At 42.9% G+C, this 21597-nt stretch overlaps 1 protein-coding gene across 1 annotated transcript in view; it reads right to left on the reverse strand.

The window, feature by feature from the left end:
* Window positions 1–2865: 2865 nt before the first annotated feature.
* Window positions 2866–21597, reverse strand: part of REV1 (REV1 DNA directed polymerase) — a 148925-nt gene continuing 130193 nt past the window's right edge. The window contains exons 19-23 of the mRNA XM_088454127.1: window positions 20666–20780; window positions 20045–20262; window positions 18915–19062; window positions 12701–12803; window positions 2866–3239 (exon numbers count right to left, since the gene is read on the reverse strand). Coding sequence (XP_088310253.1) covers window positions 3128–3239; window positions 12701–12803; window positions 18915–19062; window positions 20045–20262; window positions 20666–20780 — 696 coding nt within the window. The 3' untranslated portion in view covers window positions 2866–3127. The remainder of the gene's footprint in view (window positions 3240–12700; window positions 12804–18914; window positions 19063–20044; window positions 20263–20665; window positions 20781–21597) is intronic.

Here is a 21597-nt window from a genome sequence, read left to right on the forward strand (position 1 = left end):
TTTGTATATGCACGGTGGGGGCTGGGTTAATTATGATATGGACACCTGAACCCGGTTAAGTTAATCATTTAAGTATATATTGTGTAATTACTTGGACTGCCCCATACCTTGACAAAGATCCATTTGGATTGAAATGTGTCGGTGGGGGCAGCCAAGCATTGGAAGGGAAGGAGATCCTGCCAGGGGAGAAAGAGAATACTAAGAATGGGGCCACGTTTCTACTTACCATCTTGTGATTCTCCTAAAAATCTCTGTAGGAATCCTACAATTTTATTGTTTTATGTATATATTTGGATGGAAATAAAAGAATTGTAAAACTTTAATTCTGGCTATCGTGCTCCATGCAACATATGGGAGTGTTTCAAGGGAGCCACATTTAAAAAGGAGGAGGGGAGGATATGGTTCCAGGAGAATAACAAAAACCCACCTGACATGCCTGCATTTAACTACTGATTTGTTGTTTGCATTGCTTAGGGGGTAACCCTGAAAATATCCATTTACGGTGATAGTGTCTGATATTCCAATTTTTCACCATTACTTATGATGAGTAATGTAAACATCCTTTTCTTGTGAGTGCATTGGTTTGGGAGCTTCCCCAGAGAACACATTATAAGGTGTTTTTGAAAGTTACCACAATGGGCCGTATTCAATTAGAAACTAAAAGCCATTTGCTGCGGAGAAGTATCACAGATCGGGGCTTTTCGCCTGGTCGGAACTGATCTTCAAATTCAATTCCAGACGGTTTTCACCTATGCGGAAAGTCAGTGCAATGTAATAGGCGAAAAAGATTTGCCTAAGAATAGCAGGAGAAAAAGAAGTGCTACATTTTTATTTTGGGGTACAAACGTAGGGAAACCACTCAAAACCGTTGGGAACAGCCCCCCAAAGGACAACTGGTCTATAAAATCCCAAAAAAGTACTTTCATTTTGTGGGTTAAAAAGTACAAGGTTGGCATAAAAACTAGTGAAAGAGACTTCCTGGGGTGCTGTAAGGAGGGGCCAAGTGTTTTTAGGATTGTAGGTGCATGTATGAGGGTGGTTTTTCACGCTTTCTAAAAGTTCACTTTAGAGAGACATGAAAATATGCTAGCACCCATTTTTCAAGTACCCCAAATTTGACTGGAGTACTTCTTTTCACCAAAAAGTACTGCTTAATTCCATTCTTCACCACTTTTTAAAGGATGCTAATAACAAGGATTTTTAATAACTTCAGTACCCCAAATAGTTTTATTAGGGCTATTGGAACACTTCTACATTGTTCCCCAATGACAGAGCATCTTTTTGGGGGGTACATACTGATCTCCCCTATTCTGACAGTACTTTCTGCCTTTGCCGTTTTTGTCTGGTTAGTAATTGAATAGGGCGAAAAGCGGGGACGCGCACAATAAGTTTTTGTGTCCAAAACACGTGATTTAGGCGAAAAGTCGGACAGCCGTATCTTTTTCGCCGACTCGAAACTTATTGAATACCGCCCAATATATGAAACACAGTTTACTTTAACTTCATTACACAAGTATGGTGGCGCTTTGGCACTCCATTTGTTTTACATATACTTCCACATCAACCAAAATCAAGATTGGGAGGAAAATAAAGGGTGAATGTCTAACATTACTTCCCTTGGGTAGTAAAATTCTTAGGCGCCATTCTACAACATTAGAGTTTCTCTTTTATTTTTACAAGTGTAATTTGTGGAGTTATAGGTGTACTCTTCTTATATAGGCTGCTAGGACTGCGCACTAGTATACATTTTTTTTTTCTCTTTGATAACCACTTTGTCCGCTGCTCTGTTCCTTGCTGCCCACGAGGAATCTTGCAAACAGACTGCAGCTATCACTCCAGACTGTGCCGCTGGTGGGTTTGTTTTCCACTGCTACTCAAGAATCCTGCTCTTCTGCGACAGGGAAACGGGATGTGTACTACTCCTGCTCAGTTCCAGGGGCATCTGTGACATTACTGTGCCTGCTGATGCTGGCTGAAGTGCACTGAAGAATACTCATCGTTTCTGCTGCAGGTGTCTATTGTCGGCACCTGTTAGCATATATCTGCAGCTCTGCATGAGTTCATAGAACCATCATCACCCGGTGCGCATGTTCTGAGACATTCCAGGCTCTGTGGGAGAGACTGGTGCTATTTTACATCATGACAAATTGTGGGATACATCGTAGTGCAACTTGCTATACATCATCCTGCTGCACGGACTATGCTATGGATCACACTCTGCTATTTTGAGCTGTGCACTGTTGCTAAAGTCTGCACCAGGAAGTGTAATTTCAACTATGCTGGCCTCTCCTTGTTTTTGATAGCAATAAGATACTTTACTACCGTCTCCCTTGCTGCTCTAAGCTCAGGGGAGGTCCTTCGTTGTCCTTTAATCCTGGCTGGACGCAAAATGTTCTTACGGTACACAGATATAGCTTCCCTCTATTTTTTTGTTGGGTTAGGTAGTTACGGGGAGCTTTAGTTTACGGATTCAAGTGTGCCTTAAGTTTGGTATACAGGATGGGGGGAGGGAAATCATTTTTGGTCATGTGTTCTTATCCATGTTTTAAAGATCATGACTTGTGTCTACGTGATTAGTTTATTTGTATCCTTCTGTTTTCTATATGCCTGTCTTGTGTAAGCAGGTTGACTTTAATACGTTCGCTCTATTGTCGAGTGCAGGGGTATTCCTGTATACTTTTTATGGAGTACAGCAATTGATCCTTTTTTTTTTTTTTTTTTTTTATAGAACTACAGTATGTCCCTACACATCATATTGCCAGTGTGTTCCCTTCAGAGTTTATATTTATATATGCAAAAGACAGGATGCTAGTACCTGAAAGACCAAACCGCAAGTTATATTTATTTCTTTATTAAACACCTGTGAACACTTCACTGTAAAAATCCATAAAACTCTTATAAACAAACATTTTTTTGTAAATAGTCTATGCTACAATAAAAGAATTTGAAACACAAATATTTACATGCAATACTGACAGATTTGGCACTTTATGTAAAAGAAAATATACAAAAAAAAATTAAATTTTAAAATGATTGGAGATTTAAAATCATGCAATTTGCAAATAATTCACAAGCACTTATGGTACAGCTAAGCCAAAAGATGCCAAGTGTTTCCTCTGCCACACAACTAGACCACTTTTAGTGTGCTTCCATAAGTCTGTTGTAAAACAACCTGAACATTGTCAAGAATGAAGTCAAATGCCATATTCCATACAGATTCTACAGACTGCTGCATTAACCTGAAATAGAAAAAAAATAATGACCTACTGTGCAGAAAAATGAAATAAACTTTGCAAATTCTTATCAACTAAGGGTTATGATTTCATAACTATTAACTTGATCAAAATCGCTAAAGCCACATATCCTCTAGACCACAGGTTCTCAAACTTGGTCCTCAGGACCCTAAACAGTGCATGTTTTCCAGGTCTCCTCACAATCACAAGTGAAATAAATAGCTCCACCTGTGGATCTTTTAATGTGTCAGTGAGTAATGAATACACCTGTACACCTGCTGGGTGACCTGGTAAATGTGACCTGTGTGGGGTCCTGAGGACTGAGTTTGAGAACCTCTGCACTAGACCATATGCTCCATGAGCGATATCCCCTAGTGCAGTGGTCGCCAACCTTAACTGAGGTGTGAGCTTCTTGAGAAAAATGAAACCACCTGAAGAGTTACTAAAATTGTAGAAAAAAAAATCTGGCTTATAACTGAACAATTGAAGGTCATTTAATGAAAATTAAAAAACTGTTTTATAGAAAACAACAATGCATTTCATTATTTCAGTGATAGTGTTGTAATTTGTAAATAAAGTTTAGTAAATTTCACTGTGAAGTACCAGCTTGAAGGAGGTAAGTGCAGTAAAGGAGGAAAAGATACTGGCAGGGCTGGACGGGAGTCACTTGCTCCACCGTGCCATAGACGCTGTGGTGGGAACCACATCAGGTGATTTGCTGTAGAGGCTGCGGCAATCACCTGACGTGCTTCCCTGTGGCTCCACCCATGGTGTCGACGCTACGGGGGAGTGTGCGTCAGGTCACTTCCTGGTTGAGTCGGCAGTACTACAGCTAGGTGAGCTACCAAAGTTAAGGCTGTGAGCTGCCGGTTGGAGACCACTGGTCTAGTGTTTCCCCTGCAGTGAAACGACATTGATCGCGCACACTGAACTATATGATTCAGTGATGTCACCCTCCCTCATTCCCATACTTGCAGAACCTGACATTATTTTCAGGTTGCCCTGCAAGTAAGGGTGATTATAGATGTCGGGAATGACCAGCGGAAGCTTGCATCTCTGGTCGTTGACGGCATATCCACTATTAATGATATCGTTCAAATAGTCCACTTTATCATCTAGTGGATACATGGCTTTAAACATTTAATAAACTAACAATTTTTGTCATGAATTGAAGTCATACATTACAGTATGTATTATAATGTGTTACTTGTTTTTATTTTTCTTTAAACAGATCCTTATTTGAAATGTTCCCTAGGCTTTACTTAAATAGGAGCGTGTTATGTATAATGACATGTTCTGGCTTGTTCCACTGATAATTTAGACCGCATAGGAGCCCTGCTCAAGCATAGCAAAGACTTAAATTATCACCATACTTAACGATATCCTGGCTATCCCTTCCGTCCGGGAGGGAGGCAGTCAGGTCGACTTAGCAGGGGGGGGGAGAGGGAGAGGGAAAGACTACTTTTCCGGGAGGGGCACCCGATTTTCGGGAGGCTCCCAACCCAGTCGGGAGAGTAGGCATGTATGATTATCACATGTAGCTCATATTTATTCGATTTGAAATATTACTGACCTTGAAAGAGTAGCAAATTACTACAAAAAGTTTTAGGAATCCAGCCTTGTGCCACATTTATACTATTGACTTTTTTTTTTTTTTTTGACTGGGTGCCTAAAGTAGTAGATCAAGGAGGGCTGTAAATGTAGCATATCTAGACTTTAGTAATGCTTTGGACACTGGGCCTGATTCAGACCCATTCGCTAGGATGTGTTCGCACGCAGCCGTCAGCTGCCAAAGTATGCAACTCCCGCCATTGCACCGCAAGACATTAGCACGCCCACTATGCCTTGCTGTGGGATCGCGGTGTGTATTTAGACGCCCACTTTCCATTCGTAACACGTCATCTCCAGGAAGTGTATTAAACAATCAATCAGTAACATCGGACCCATACGCAGCACTTGTGGCTGACCATACCCTACCGCGAGTGCTGCTGTGTGTAATCAGCCATGTGACATGTATGCTGGCGATGCCTCTTAATTATGCACGCCCCTGAAACGACATTAAGAAGCACAGACACGCACCTCCGTTTCCATTGACCACCCACACATGGCTCGTCCTGTCACTCATTCTAGCGAGGCGTTTATGTACAGGGTGCGAATGCTCTGCGATCGCATGGACTAGTTCGCGCACTGAGTCTTATACGCATGCCAAATTGCAAACATCGGCAGGTTACGTGCGAACGGGACTGAATCAGGGCCACTGTCCCACACTGCAGACTGTTAAATAAACTTGAAAGCTTGGTGTCTAAGATGGTTGAATGGATAAGAATTGGGTTGCAGAATAGGAAACATAGGGCCTGATTCAGCAAGGATCGCAATTCTGCTTATGAGCAATTGCAGTGCGTGCGTATATCAGCGGTGCTATTTAAATGTGTGAACGCAGCCTGACATAAGGACGCCCACTTCCCCTTACTCACATCCATATACTAGGGCAACATAGCAAAACAATCAGTAACATCAGACCCAGGCGCACACTTAAGGCAGGTCAGACCTCACTCGGAATTGCTAACTTCTGCGCAAGCTATGAGATTTCAGGCGGTGTCTGGTAGCGTAGTGGATAATTTATGCATGCCCATGCAACGACGTTGAAATGCACTGGCATGCCTGCGTTTGCCCGACCACCACCAACAGACAGCAGAGTGATTGATAGGAAGTGCCGTTTGTCTGCGTAGCCTCTGCAAACGCAGTTCCCATCGCAATTGCTAGTTCGCACACTGCGATGCATGCGCAGGCACAATGCAAATTAATCGACCTGTCGAAGTCGGATGATTGGCTAAGACGGAATCTGTTTACAATCGGAATCTGCACGACGCCATCTTGCGAATGGTGATAAAACTCCATCTTAGAAATAGATCACACAGCGCCATTTTGTCAAAACCACATGGTACACAAAACACAACGCTAAATTGCTAATAAATAGCACGGCCAGCTTTTTAACAATCTTCCCCAAACACATTACGACAGTGTTTAACATACATAGAGATGACTTTCCAACATATTAAAATCACCACAGACTTAAATATGAACAAAATAGTAGCAAATTAGTGGTGTTTTCCCTGAATTCACATTAACACATACACACGATGTTAAACAGTGCACAACGCAAAATAGCTAATGATTAGCATTAGAACACTTTTATTAATGCTTCTCAAAATCATACTGTCAATAGTCAAAACACCTAAGGATAACATTCCAGCACTTACACAGCGCTAGTTAGGGCTGTGCTCCCTGCACTCTCAGTAAAACACCTAGCCGTGAGGTTAGCACAATCTCATAGCGCAGAGAGTGCAATATAGTTAAACTGTGCTGTGCGTCTGAAACACATTAGAACACTTTATACAATCCCACACACTCAAAGATAGCGAGCAGCGCTAGGCTGAAAAGGTAAGTACCCCACAGACTCCCAGACACACAACGCTATTTAGCGTAGTTTTCCTTGCATACATACACTTAAAGCAATGGTTCGGTAGCGCAAAAGGGTTATTACGCGATTCATTCACAATGCCAGCATGTAAAGATATGACTGTTTTCTGCAACTAAGGTTTAGTACATGATAAACGGACAGTGTTTGGTGTTGTACTGATCTACTCTGTCTCAACAGATCTCCGGTACCATCGGTGAGAAGATCGGAACATGCATCTGCGAACTATGGACTATAGAGAGTTAAAACATTAAAATGTACTCTGTAATGTTAGCAGCTTAGATTTGCATGCAGCAAATAATGACAATTCTAGAAGTTATAGGCAGGATCGTATAGAGGTTTAGAAGGTATAGGCAGTATCGATAGACCTATTGCGTGCGTATTAGCAACTGTGTTCCTTGCTGAATGAGGCACATAGTGTTGTAGTAAATGGAGTGCAGTCACAGGAGGGAAAGGTTACCAGGAGGGTAAGCCCAGGGATCTGTACTTGGACCAGTACTTTTTAATATCTTTATTGGTGACCCTGCAAGTTTTGCAGATGACACAGAGTTATGCAATAGGGTAAGACACACCAGGAGGGGTAAAACAAATTATGGCGGATCTAGGTAAACTAGAGGAATAGTCAAGAGCGTGGCAACTACAGTTTAATGCAAAAATCATGCACTTCGGTCTCAAAAACCCAAAGGCTAAATATAGTAACAAGGGGACTGTAATGGACACTACTGATGAGGATCTAGCAGTCACTTAAAGTTAGGTAAGCAATGTAACAAAGCAATGAGAAAGGCAAGGCAGATGCTTGGTTACATAGGGAGAGGAATCGGTAGCAGCAGAAAGAAACATGTAATCAGTGATTACATATACATGCTATAGCGCGTATATGTAATCAGTGATTACATATACATGCTATAGCGCGTATTTTACCCTAAATTGAGGACTGGGGACTCACTTTTACAAAGTGGGTGGGTCCCTAGGGATGCACTCTGCTGCAGCCAATCGCGTGGCTTCTGTATCTCTGCCTGCTGCCAACCAACAATTATGCAAATGGGAAAAGAAATGCGGTCCTACTTCACCGTAATGTGGATCTGGAACTGTTCAAATGAGAAACTGGTGTGTGTTGTGAGCTGGCAGTGCTGCAAAACAGGCCAACAGAGGTGGAGGAAGCTAGCCAATTTCTTATTTAGCAATCTCCCTTACACCTCCTTATCCCCAGCACTGCCTGCCCCTAACCCCCTCTTTCCCCCAGTACTGTCCCAACTGCTTTCCTTACCCCTTTTACCCAAACTTGTGCCTGCCTCAATCATTGCCCAGACTGCTGAAAAATCTAATTCGCATGAAGTCCACTTTTTCTTGCTCCAAGTTTGATGTATTTTTCTGCAGTGACCTCTCCAGTGTTCTTTTTTTTTTTCTTTTCCAGATATGATCCAACAAATGAATCTCCGCAAGATTTTTACCCAGAAGAGAAGAAAAAATATATATGGTGCAGAACAGTCCAAACATACAAAAGGTATTCGTTTTTACATATGAAAATTTTTATGAATAAATAATGACAAATAATGCAGTAACACTTGTAGCATTTAGTGTACAAATAATTATATGGAACGTACAGTGATAAAAGGAATGAATAAGTGCAATAAAATTATGGTAGGGAGGGAGATTCCGGTATTCCCACATTTGAGCGTACGGTTCCGCACAATTATCTCTACTCTGGATTCTGCATTATTTATTATATGCATGTCATAATTTTTACATATGAGATTTTTTTTTATGAATAACTACCTTTACATGTTTGGAACATTCTGCACCATATATATTATATATATATATTTTTTTTATGGGTAAAACAATGGTGTGGTCACTACAGATAAATACAGCAAACTAAGATAAAGTGGACTTATCCATGTGAATGAGACCTTTTGGATGATACGATCCCTAAGGGAAGTTTTCTTTTAATAAATAACTTTTATATTCTGTGTGGGACTATCAGAAGTGCCAAAGAACGTTTCTCCCTTTTATTTTTATCAGTGTGTATTTCTGGTGGCAGGAAACCAACGTGAAAATGTATAGGCCGCATATCTGGGGGTGCCAGCACAAATTGCACTCCATTTTACTATATACGTATTGCCCAAAGTGTAAGCTGCCTTCACCCACCCCCTTCCTACCGCCAGCACAGTAATGCCTGCCCTTACCCCCTCCCTAGCACTGCCTGCACCCCCCTTGACCCCAACTGATCCTGACTCAACCACCAGCACTACTCCAACTGCTGCCTGCCTCAAGCTGTTTTTATAAGCAGTATATGTGTAAGCAAGTGGTCTGATGTGGGGAAGCAAAAATTGTGATGGGACCCAGAAACTGTGAAGTAGGACCCCATTTCTATTTAGTGAGGGGTCCCTGAGACCGACATTTTTTTTTGCTAAGCGCGATCACTGAATAATACCACTGTATAGGTCATTAGTGCGGCCTCATATAGAATACTGTGTTGAGTTCTGGAGGCCATATTTCCTGAAGGATATAAATACAATAGATTCTGTACAGAGAAGGGCAACTAAAATGTTGCATGCCCTATACCACAAAACTTTTTCTGAAAGACTTAAAGATCTTAGGGGGTCTATTTATGTAAAACATGAACTGGCTACTGCAAAATATCACTATATATTGCATCACATAGATATGATCTATAATGATATTTTGTAGCTATTCATGTGAACTTACCTGTCTGGCAATGTCCTCTGGTAAATGGCCCCTCCGTGATCCTGGGAATCGGCACAAAGACAGACATATCGGGCGCCTGATAGGTCTTCTTCCCACTGTACATGCGCCAGCGTCTGCAGCAATTCTGATGTGACCTGCTGATCTCAAAGGACGCTAGTCTAAAGGGGATGGAGCCAGTGAGCAGGAAAGTATTCAACTTCCTGCTCTTTTCGTTTTGAAGTACAGATTACGTCATCTTGAGATAGCAAATCTGTACACTGCAGAGAAACGGAAAGCTGAGCTTTCCATTCTACTATGAATTGTACTCATCATACCACTGTATGGGGAAGTGATCCAGCCACGGAGCAGAGGCGCATTCACTTCTCCATGGTATCTCCCTTCCTGCATAGAACAAAGCAGTGAAAAGCCTTGTTTTCAGTTTAACAGGGCTTTTCTTTACTTCATAATATGTATAGTTTGGAGCAGAGAAGGGAAAGGGGAGACATGATACAAACTTTCAACTATATCAAGGGTTCTAACAAAGTACAGGAGGGAAACATTCTTCAAAGGAAGAGAAGTACTAGAGTACAAGGACATGCACTGAGATTGACAGGAAGTAAGTTCAGGGGAAATATGAGGAAAAATGACTTCACAGGAAGGGTGGTAGATAAGTGGAATAGCGCCACATCCGAAGTGTTCGAGGCTAATACAGTAGAGCAATATAAACATGCTTGATATAGACATAAGGATATAGATAAAGAAAAATTAAGGATCAGATTGAGTTTGAGGTTACCATAAGGTTAAAAAAGGGGCAGACTAGATTGGCCACATGGTACTCATCTGCTGTCAAATTCTATGCATCTTATTTGTTGCCAAAGAGCTTCCAGCATGTACGGGATGTAGTTATCAATTCTGACAGTGTAATCCCGGCAACGGATTTAACATAGGCGTCGAAATACTGACGCCTATGTTAATCCAGACGCCGGACCGATCGTCCTCTCTGCTGGGTAAGTACACACTTAGCCCAGGAATATTGGGGGTGGGGGTTAGGTTTAGGGACCCCTGTGGAAGGTTAGGGTTAGGCACTAGGGAGGGTGGGGTTAGGCACCCTCTCCCCCCTACCCCAGGAGGGTTAGGGTGCGGGGAGGGGGGCTAGGTTTAGGCAGAGGAGTAGCGTGGAACCATGGCGTCTGGAGAAAGTGCATGCCATAGCGCCCCTTCCCTGTACTGAACTGTGCCAGTGGGGAATGGCCAGCCTGCGGGGGAATACTGAAGTGAACAGAAAAACAGCAAACAGTGGCAGTATCATGCTGGGCATTGAGGTCCCATTGGGGGAATAGAATGCTTCGGATGCACTGACAGTAAGGGGAAGCTGCTGTGGCACTGCTTTATTTATGTATAGCACCTAGGATCTGACTTTGACTAATAACAATGATTTAAAGGAGCTAGAGGAGATTGCATTTATATTCTGATCATTTAACTTAAATGGACAGATTACATGTGCTAGAGTGAAATTCCACAGGGTGCTCAGCTTATTACTGCAATTACTGCCCCAAGCAGCTTTCACTGGAGTGAGAACACCTTCTCAGCTATGCTCCTACTTCACAAATATACATTGCACATATATTACCAATCATGTTCTGTCTACCATTATTATTCCAGGTCTTCTAATATCTTTTAAAAGACCTTTCAAATAACACTCTGTGGCTGGGAACACCTCAAACTTTAAATAGCAAAGCAGTGACTTTTTTTAAACTCAAACCTTATAATTGAAGCTTAGGATTTTACCTCAGATGTGTCACTTTTAAGTCCATTGAAGCACAGGATGAGGAGAGAAGGAGGGAGAGGATCAAAGAGGAGAGGAAAGTGTCAACTCCCCTCTCTGATCGTCAGAGGCCAATAAGGGGGTTGTGACAGAAGCCAATAAGAAAGGAGTGGACAGGGGCAAAGAGCTGATCACAGGGTAGAGAGGGGAGGGAATTAAAAAGGTGAGAAGTGAATGTAATCAATCTGACAGGAAAGGAGATGTGACAGAAGATGATCACAGAGGAGGGAGGGTCGGAGGGGAGACAATTTGGGCAGCTTGAGCATCAAATGTAGAAACAGATCTCAGATCCGTAACTTATTTAGTTTTATCTCGGTTTGTTTGCTTTATATTCTAACAGGCGGGCGTTATACTATGTAGCGCTCCATGAATTCCAGAACCCTGGATGGTGCCCTCTGTCCATTTTGCCACCTGGAGCTCGTCCTCCACTGGAACCACCCTCGCTATTCCCCTGGGTTTAGGCACCCATGGGGGGGGGAGGTTAGGGTTAGGCACCCCTAAGGGAAAGGGGGGGGGGGGGAGTAGAGGGGAGGGTTAGCATACTTACCACCGGGCGTCGGGATCTTCACCCGTCGGCCTGTCACTGTCGGGATTTGAACCAGCGGCTCTTGAGCGTCCGGTATTTCAATCCCATTCCCTTAGCACATACTACAACTACTTGTGTTGTGTTCCTTTTAATGTAAAAAGCAGTTGAAACTGAAGATGAAAAAGGGCATCACACATTATGAAAATTGCTTTTGAGATCACGGTAAGGATCTACAGTCCCTATATAAAGGTTTGTTTGAGTTGCATTTTGTTCTAAATTCAACACAAAGCAGATCAAGCATCAGGATCACATGACCATGCACCCTTTACCACACTGTAACCCAATTATTCCCTTTCCGCTGTGGTTTAGACCAAATTGGCATTTATTTTTATTTACACACAGATCTTTCAGTTAAAAAAAAAAAAAAAAAAAAAAAAAAAAAAAGGTGCTCTGACGGAAAAGGTTAGTAGCAGTAGAGCACTGATTCCAAATTTGTAATGCTGGGTACACGCTTAAATGATGGATCGGTCAGTAGACAAAATGGCTGTCAGTGCGGCCGATTTGTAAGCTATAAAGTAACCAATCATCACAACTGGGTGGGCATTTAAATTGCCCTCCCAGTTGTGATGTCATTGTCGGCGGTCCGTGGGTCACCCATACATATAGCCAGATGTGCCGATATATCGGTATTTGCTGTGCTGAAGGGCCAACCTAATATGTCTGTGAATGACGTTGTTCACAGACATATTAGGTGTACACCCCCTCCGATGCACTAATGATCTATCGTTCACCAATCGAACAAGTGTGTACCCAGCTTTATAGCTTGTAACATTTGTTTAAAATGTCTGGTGATTTATTCTATAGAGATGTCCCTCTTATTAAATGTAATGTTATAATTACTGTACATTCAATAATAAAAGGCAATGGTAACATGGAACAAAATAAGTCACCTTTTCATATATTTTATAACCAAATCTAATTTCTCCAAATCTTTTTCTTCTATTAAATCAGTGCAGTATTTTACCACTTGCAGTATATCTTCTTCCATAGGGTCTGGTGAGAAATGAGATAAAGATCACAAACCATTAAAGTGATAAGCCGCTACTAGATAATCACCACTCCCACACTACTCCTCTACTCATACATTTTATTACCTGTCAAATGATTTTATTGTTAATGACATAAACTAACAAAAAAATGGCGTTAATCAAGAAATCAGTTATTGCGAATGGTTTATCCTTATTGAACAGGTCCAGTTTGCTGATACAATTAACACAAATGGACTTATTTACAAAGAACAAGTTGTCCAAAACAAAGTGCAAAATCCTCTTTTAAGGAAACAGATGTGCACAGTATAATCAAAGTGCACTGATTTGGGGAGCAAAGTAGTGGCGTTAGCAGAGGTCACAGATGGGAGTAGCAATGGCACTTAGTTTTGCATTAATAAAAATTAAATTATGTATATATATATAAAAAAAAATGTTTTAATTGGATCCCTGTTTTGCAATTTGGTGTATTCTAAATGATGTAATCAAGCAGTGAGTTACAATCACCGATACTGACATTTTTTTTGAAACTGAAACCCTTGGGGGATGGTTGAACCTTATTGTGTTAGGTACTGTATCCTGTCTGTAAACACAGAGAAGCTCATGGCCACATGTATTGAAATCTTAATTGGCTTGTAGTGTGAAAGCTAGCTACATCTGTATTCAATGCTAATGGACCAACCAAGCTAGTTTCTGGGCTCTGACTATAATGCTCATATTTTGTGACTGTCTGTATAAGAACAATATTTACATATATTTATATTTAGTCTACAAATGGTGATATTAAATATACACATTCTTTAACCCCACCCCGTGTATTCATTACAGACTCCAATACAGTTCATAATCATCTTCCATGCCATTAGCGGGGAGAGTTAAAGGCCGGCACAATAATTTCTTCATTAATATGAAAACTAGAGACCACTTTAGGAAGGAACCCCGGGGCGAGTAAGAAGCACTGCCCTGTCCCTGTGAAAAACTAGAAATGGGGAACGACAGGAGAGAGCCCCCAAATCAGAAACACTTCTGGCAGATGCAACGGCCAGAACTAAGCCATTTGAGGTCCACTGAGCCCAGTAGTTCAAAGGGAGGGCCCTAAGGACAACAGACAAATCCAAAGGCATTACAGGAGGGACAAAGGGAGGCTGGAAACGCAGGACCCCCTGCAAGAAAGTGTGGAAGTCAGGAAGAGGAGCAATCCTTTGCTGAAACCACACTGAAAGGGCCGAGATATGGACCTTCAGTGTAGCAAGGCTGAGACCAAGGTCCAAACCCACCTGCAGGAAAGCCAACACTCTGGATATCCTGAACACCTGGGGGTCATAACTTTTTGGATGACACCATTCAAAATAGGTATGCCACACCCTGTGGTAAATCCTAGCAGAGGCAGGTTTTCTTGCTCTGAGCATGGTGTTAACCACAGAGCCAGAAAAACCCTTGGACCTTAGGAGGGATGGACCCTGAGACAACAGGTCCGGACGTTGAGGCAACAGCCACAGAGTGTCAATGGAGAGATCCGAAGATCTGAGTACCATGGATGTCGGGGCCATGCTGGAGCCACCAGCAGGACCTTGCCTCCCTCCTGTTTGAATTTTCGAAGAACACGAGGAAGAAGGGAGATTGGAGGAAACGGGTACACAAACTGGAAGGTCCACCTGACTGACAGAGCATCCACCAAGAGAGCTCCGGCGTCTCTTGTCCTGGACCCGTACTGTGACAGCTTGTGATTTAGCCTAGAGGCAATGAGGTCCACGTCTGGAAGGCCCTACCTGTCCACTAAGAGCTGAAACACCGCTTTGTAGAGAGACCATTCCCCGGGATGCATTACGTGACGACTGAGGAAGTCCGCTTCCCAATTCAGCACTCCCGGAATGAACACCGCTGCTATGACTGGTAGATGGCCTTCCTCCCATGTCAGAATGTGTGACACCTCTGTCATTGCTGCCTGACTTAGAGTTCCTCCTTGACAGTTTAGATAAGCCACTGTCATGGCATTTTCTGACTGTACTTGCACAGGTTTTCCGTGAAGCAACAGCCTGGCTTGCTGCAGGGCCCTAAAAACTGCCCGCAGTTCCAAATTATTGATTGGAAGCACAGATTCCTCTGCGGTCTACCTTCCCTGAAAAGAGTGTGGACCAGTCACTGTGCCCCAACCCTGAAGACTGGCATCTGTCATCAGAAGGACCCAGTCCGAGATCCAAAAGGGACACCCCTTATTGAGGTGGGCCGTCTATAGCCACCAAGTCAATGACAGGCGCACCTCCGGAGAGAGCACAATCATTTGAGTCCATATATGATGGGGTAATCCATCCCACTTGGAGATGATAGATTTCTGCAGAGGCCGGGAATGAAACTGGGCATACTCTACAATGTTGAACACTGACACCATAGATCTTAGCAACTGCATCGCTGAGTTGGCTGACACTTGGCGGCTGTGAAGGCATCTGCGTACTCGCATCTGCAAAGTGGAGATCTTTTCTTTGCTGTTGTGAATCCAACAGTGCTCCCAGATGGAGCATCCTTTGAGACGGACTCAGCGAGGACTTCTTCCAGTTGACCAACCACCTGTGTACCTGGGGCACAAATATCGTTAGCTGCAGGTGGTGGTGAAGGACCTCTGGAGACCCTGCTAGCAGTAAAAAGTCATCCAGGTATGGTCACAGGCGGATCCCCTGCAGCCGCAGATAGGCTGCCATTACTGCTATGACCTTTGTAAACACCCAAGATGCAGTTGCAAGGTCAAAACGGTAGTCTGGAAAAGCTGTTGTGACACAGCAAACCTGAGAAAACGTTGGTGAGTTGAAGTAATTGGAATATGCAGGCATGCAATCTGGATATCCAGAGACACCATAAACTCCCCAGGTTCCATAGCCAGTATAACTGAGCGAAGAGTTTCCATCCTGAACCTGGGAACCCTGAGAAATCTGTTCAGGGACCAGAGATTGAGAATAGGACGGTAAGAACAGTTTGGCTTCTTGACTAGAAAAATGCTGGAATAACACACTGTTCCCCTTTGGGAGATCGGGACCGGTACAATGACTTCTGCCTGTAGCATGGATTGTACCTCCTGTTGAATAGCTAAAGCCTTGTCCACGTTTTTTCGGAAGCCCTGTGCAAAAGAATTGATGGGGAGGCCTTCTGCGGAAGGAGAGGGTGTACCCCAGAGAGACCACTTCCCTCACCAAGGAATCCATGGTAGTCTAACACCAGTGCTGGGCGAACTGAAAAAGTCTGCCTCCCACCCTGGGGTCCCCCAGGAGGAGGCCCGTCCCATCAAGCGGAGGGCTTGTCGTCAGGTTTGGCAGCTGGACGGCTAGTACTCCAAGGCTGCTTTTTAGGCCTGGCCGATTTCTTGGCGGTGGATGGCCTGGGAAAAAACTGAGTTCTTCCCTTACCTGGGGCCAGATAGGTCCGAAAGGACAGAGTCCGAGGCCCCTGAAGAAGCTAGAGCAGAAGGCAGATAAGCCGACTTAGCTGCTGCTAAGGTATTCACGATCTTGTCCTAATCAGAACCAAACAAGACTTTACCGTCATAAGGCAAACATTCCAACCCCTTCTTGGGTTCCGCATCAGCTCTCCAAGAACGGAGCCACAGAGAGCGGCGAGCCGCAATGGATGTCAAAGAAACCCTAGCATTTAGTAGGCCAATATCCAAAGCTGCCTCATTTATAAAGGTAGCAGAATCTCAGAGATTTCCCACCAGATTCAGCTATTCCCTGGTAGCATTAGAGGCTAAGGATGTTTCAAGGCTGTTAGCCCAACATTCCATGGCCCGAGTCACCCAGCAAATGGCCATAGCTGGTCTGCACGCAGCCCCTGAAAGGGAATAAACAGATTTAAGGCAGATCTCTACCTTCCTATCTGTAACATCCTTCAGGGACGACATGGAAGGCGTTGCACTTCTTACCAAGCGCGTGATATGGGAATCCACCACCGGTGGAGTCTCACATTCGGAAAAAATTCTCAGCAAAAGGGTAAGCAGAGACTAGACGCTTCTGCGGTTGATACCGCTTTCCAGGCGTTTTCCAAGCTACTTCCAAGTGATTCACCAATTGGTCAGACAATGGGAATGTAGCCTCAGTCACCTTTTCTTCCATGAAATATGCATGCCTAGATTTAGGCGTGGGAGGCTCATCCTCAATGATCGGGGCTGCCTTTACAGCTTGTATTAGCCCTGGAATATATATTTTAGACTTGACCCCTGCCTCCAGAGGAGGTGGCTCAGAGTCAGACTCATCCAGAAGAAGTCCATCATCAGATGATACATCATCATCATCCCATACAATAGATTGCGGCGATAGCAAGACCCTTTTAGCTGGTCTGCTTCTAGGTGCAACATTCTGACGTACCTCAGTCTCACCCTGCAATATAGCAGGAACTGTATTAACCCACTGAGGGGGCAACACCTGCAGCAGGTTTTGCGCTAGCAAAAGGTGCTGTTGTTGAAAACTGAACTGTGGACACATAGGAGGGCCTGCAGAATGCCCCGCAATGGTTGTTGGTGCTTTTGTAAAGCACTCCCATGGCGGCTCCTGCTGAGCGGCAGAAACCTCAGAAGGGCCCGGGGCAGTGTAACACCTGAAACATAACTCCTCAGAGGCTAAGTCCCCTGCCCCTAACACCGCTGTACATTTTTTACAGAGCAGTTTAATAGGGGCTAAATTAGTTATATCACTCTCACTGCCAGGCATAGTGAAGAGGATCACTTAATAACTGAGACTGCGTCTGAGACTGCTTCTCAGCTTGCGACTTATGCCACACCTGCACAACACCAGTGCTATGGCTCAGAATATATAATGGTGCGCTAACCAGACAGAGAAATATTACTGAAGTAACAAGCAGCTCACACAGCAGGTGCTGCTCCTGCTCAACTATATGGACAAAAGAAAAAATGGTGGAGCGCTAGTTAAATCAGATGACCACACAAATGTAAAAAAATTAATAAAAATAATTAATATACCAGATGGAGATAAAAGCATACACCACATAATATGAACCAATGTACAATAATGCATCAATTTAATGAAAAAATGGACCATAAGGCCAGGTCTCCAGCATAAAGTCATTCATATAGTGTTCGCTTCTGAATAACAGTATATTTCGCTCTGTTACTGTTATATATCATACACTGTAACACCCACAGTTGGGAGATGGTAATTCACTTTGGAGCTATAATTCAGATGTATCACTGTGTAACAAAATGAAAATCCAGTATATCATGGAACACCAGGCTCCGTTCTTGATGGGTATCTGGTGTTGTGCACTAGCTGGGCTAACTTGCACAGTGTAATTGGAGCCGCACTCAAAATGAAGTGGCTGTGAATATTTACTGTCAGATGCACAGCTTGTGTGGTCTCCGTGTGGACCTTTGTTTTCTCCAATTGCAGGATAAACCGTGATGCTGTGGGAGGCGGAAAGTGGCCGCAGGGTGATGAGAGGTAAAGTCACTTAGACGCACCGGAGTCCGTTCCCACCAGGGACCCAGCGTGATGTGTTTGCCGGGCTAGCTTCCGCAGTGTATGTGAAACCTCGGTGATAGTCATAACGGCTGTGGGTTAATGCCGTCTAATGCACAGCTGGTGGAATCCCCGTGTGGAGCGGCGTCCTCCCTGCGAGAGGTTGATAATAGCCACAGTGGGATGAGCGGCAGAGTGAATCACTTGTAGCAATCAGGAGCGAAAAGAACAAGTGGTCTGTAGCATAAAGTCTTGGCAATAGGTACCTTCTGAGGAAACTGGGAACACTGTTAGCCTGGAGAAACGTGTCAAGGAGTCTATGCCAAGACTTCATGCTACAGACCACTTGTTCTTTTTGCTCCTGACTGCTATACGTGAGTCACTCTGCCATAAGACTATGGAGGGAATGTATTAGGGTGCAAGTTATTAAGAGTAAAGAGCTTTTGGGGTTTTACCTTTAAAAAGATAAAATAAAAAAAATCACCGCTTTACACCCTATTAGACTCCACCCTCCCATGTCTGAAATAGATTTTATTCTCTATTCTTATCCAATTAGATATGTTAATAATGTTTGGTTCTCAAATTAGAGAAATATTTTCATTACATTTAAATTTTTAAAACAAATTTAGCATGGGTTACATTTGCCTTCTGTATATACATACCAGAAATTGTAGTTATCCACTCTTTCAGTAATGTTTTCACATCACTAAATTCAATGGCACCAGCTAGATTAGGAGCTTTTGGTCTAGAAGAATTACACACTTCAATCATGGATCCATGGACATTTGAGGTTGAGGGACCCAAGTCAACCTTAAAAGTGTAAAAAAATATAGAAAGTATTACATTTTCAAATGCTACCCTTAAGTATTTGCACATTGGTGCAACGCCTCATTTTGTTTAAGATTACAAATTACTGTAAGACAATGTAATGATATAGTAAAAAAAAAAAGAAGTTATTTAGAAAAATAAATAACATATTGGGAAATTCTCTAAGTGTAAATGTAAGCAAACTGTCTTAACATAGTAACCAGTCAATTTTAAAATTAATCATATAGAGCTACAGTTTAGCACCGCAAATAAGATCATTTGCTACAATTTTGGTACAATTACCTCAATAGATGGACAAATCTCCCTAACTGTTCTAGATAAATAGTGCACTTTTTGCTTCATGCCAGTCTAGGGAGGGGAGTGTGATCCCTGCCTGAGTGCACAGCCTAGTGTTGATGCGCTATGTTTCCCTTGTCGGACAGCCTCAATGGGCAGACGCAGAACCTAGCAAGCATTGCGAGATCTCGCATTCAGCCCCCAGAGCTGAAAGCCACCGCAGCAGGGACAGTGCTGTGGTGATAGGGCAATGACAGCTGTCGATATTGATAGCTGCAGGAACAGTCAGTGGCACTGACAGCTCAGCACATCGTTGCTCCTATGTATGAACTATCAGGTTGATAGCAGAGCCCCTGTCATTTACCAAACACCACCACATACATGGGGAAGAAACTGTATCAGCGCACATAACATGCGCCGATACCACTCCTCCCCCATAATCGCCAGTTACAACATCTCCCCCACTATGCACTGTAGGCCCTGTGTCATTTTGATACCACTTGCCTTAGATAAAGTATAGATGGACTACAGTTAAACAATATTATTTCAGAGAATGTATTCTGCTCACCTTTATGCTTCTTAATAGAAGGTGCAACCTGTTTCCTATAAAGTTTTTGTGGAATCTGCATTGTTATATAATCATTACCTCGTATGCAGTATTTATGCAGCAAGCGTATGGCCAGGTTACCTGCTGTTGTCCAGAGGGTATGGCTTCTTCCTTGAATGGCCCGTCTTTATGGTTTTGAGGACTCTCTTTAGTTACAAGGTTCTTAGCAGGGCTGCTATAGAGCTTGTTCTTCAAAGGGCTCTGCATCTTTTTTGTAGGACTGATTTGATTTTTCTTTCTACTCTTTTTCTTTGATTTTAATGCAGGCTTTTTTAGTTGTAGCAAAGGATTTTTTGAAACTGAAAAAAAAATAAAAATATATATATATATATTTTAGAAAACCTCCTTTTTGTCATTAGCATCCTTGACCTACACTGAATGGGACTGAAATCTAAACATAGAATGCATTTACGTTTCTTATACACACAGCCTGCAGGTAATTTTCTACAATATTTAAAAAATTTTGTGCCTTAAACAAAAAGTCTGTGTACATTGAACCATCAGAAAATAAAAAGGTGTCACTATCTCAGTCATGCTAAAAATATCCGTATTTTGGAAAATTTGTATATGGGAGACTCAACCTGTAGTTACAGAATTGTCAATAATTGCCACATTCATAATGAAACAATGCTGAGGTGCAACATCTGTTTAATCTGTTAAGCGTACAATAGTTACCTTTGCTAAATAAGCATTTTGTCTTACCGAATGACGGGTTCAAGTTAATGAAACCCTCTGGCTGCCTGTTCCTCTGACCATATGCAGCTCTCAACTCCTCCTGGAGATCAGCAGGCAGGGCTGCAAATACTTCTGGATCCACCTAACAATGCAATTATTTGCATTAACATTATAAATTATTTATATATCAATTTAGCTGCGGTACTTAGACTGACCAACACACCACTTTAGCGTTCTTATATATGTTATCATTCAATGGTTTTTGTTTATTTAAATTATTTTCAACAGAGTAGATTAATACTGAAGACATCAAAACTATGAAAGAACACACATGGAATTATGTTGTAAACAAAAAAGTGTTAAACAAATCAAAATATGTTTTAGATTCCTCAAAGTAGCCCCCTTTTTCTTGGATGACAGCTTTGCACATACTTGGCATTCTCTCAATCAGCGTCATGAGGTAGTCTCCTGGAATGGTTTTGCAACAGTCTTGAAGGAGTTCCCAGAGGTGCTGAGCACTTATTGGCTGCTTTTCCTTCACTCTGCGGTCCAACTCATCCCAAATCAGCTCAATTGGGTTTAGGTTGAGTGATTGTGAGGCCAGGTCATCTAACGCAGCACTCCATCACTTTCCTTCTTGGTCAAGTAGCCCTTACATAGCCTGGAGGTGTGATTGGGGTCATTGTCTTGTTGAAAAACAAATGATAGTCCCAGTAAGCGCAAACCAGATGGGATGGCATGGCGCTGCAGTAGCCATGCTGGTTAAGTGTGCCTTGAATTTTTAATAAATCGCCAACAGTGTCACCAGCAAAGCACCCCCACACCATCTCCTCCATGCTTCACAGTGGGAACAACACAGGCAGAAACCATCCGCTCACCTTCTCTGCGTCTCACAAAGACACGGCGGTGTCTACGAAGTCCATAGGGATCCACAGGAGACTTTGGGGTATAGGTTGATT

This window comes from Taudactylus pleione, unplaced genomic scaffold (genome assembly GCF_031769625.1).
Source record: "Taudactylus pleione unplaced genomic scaffold, aTauple2 ptg000609l, whole genome shotgun sequence".
NCBI lineage: Eukaryota > Metazoa > Chordata > Amphibia > Anura > Myobatrachidae > Taudactylus > Taudactylus pleione.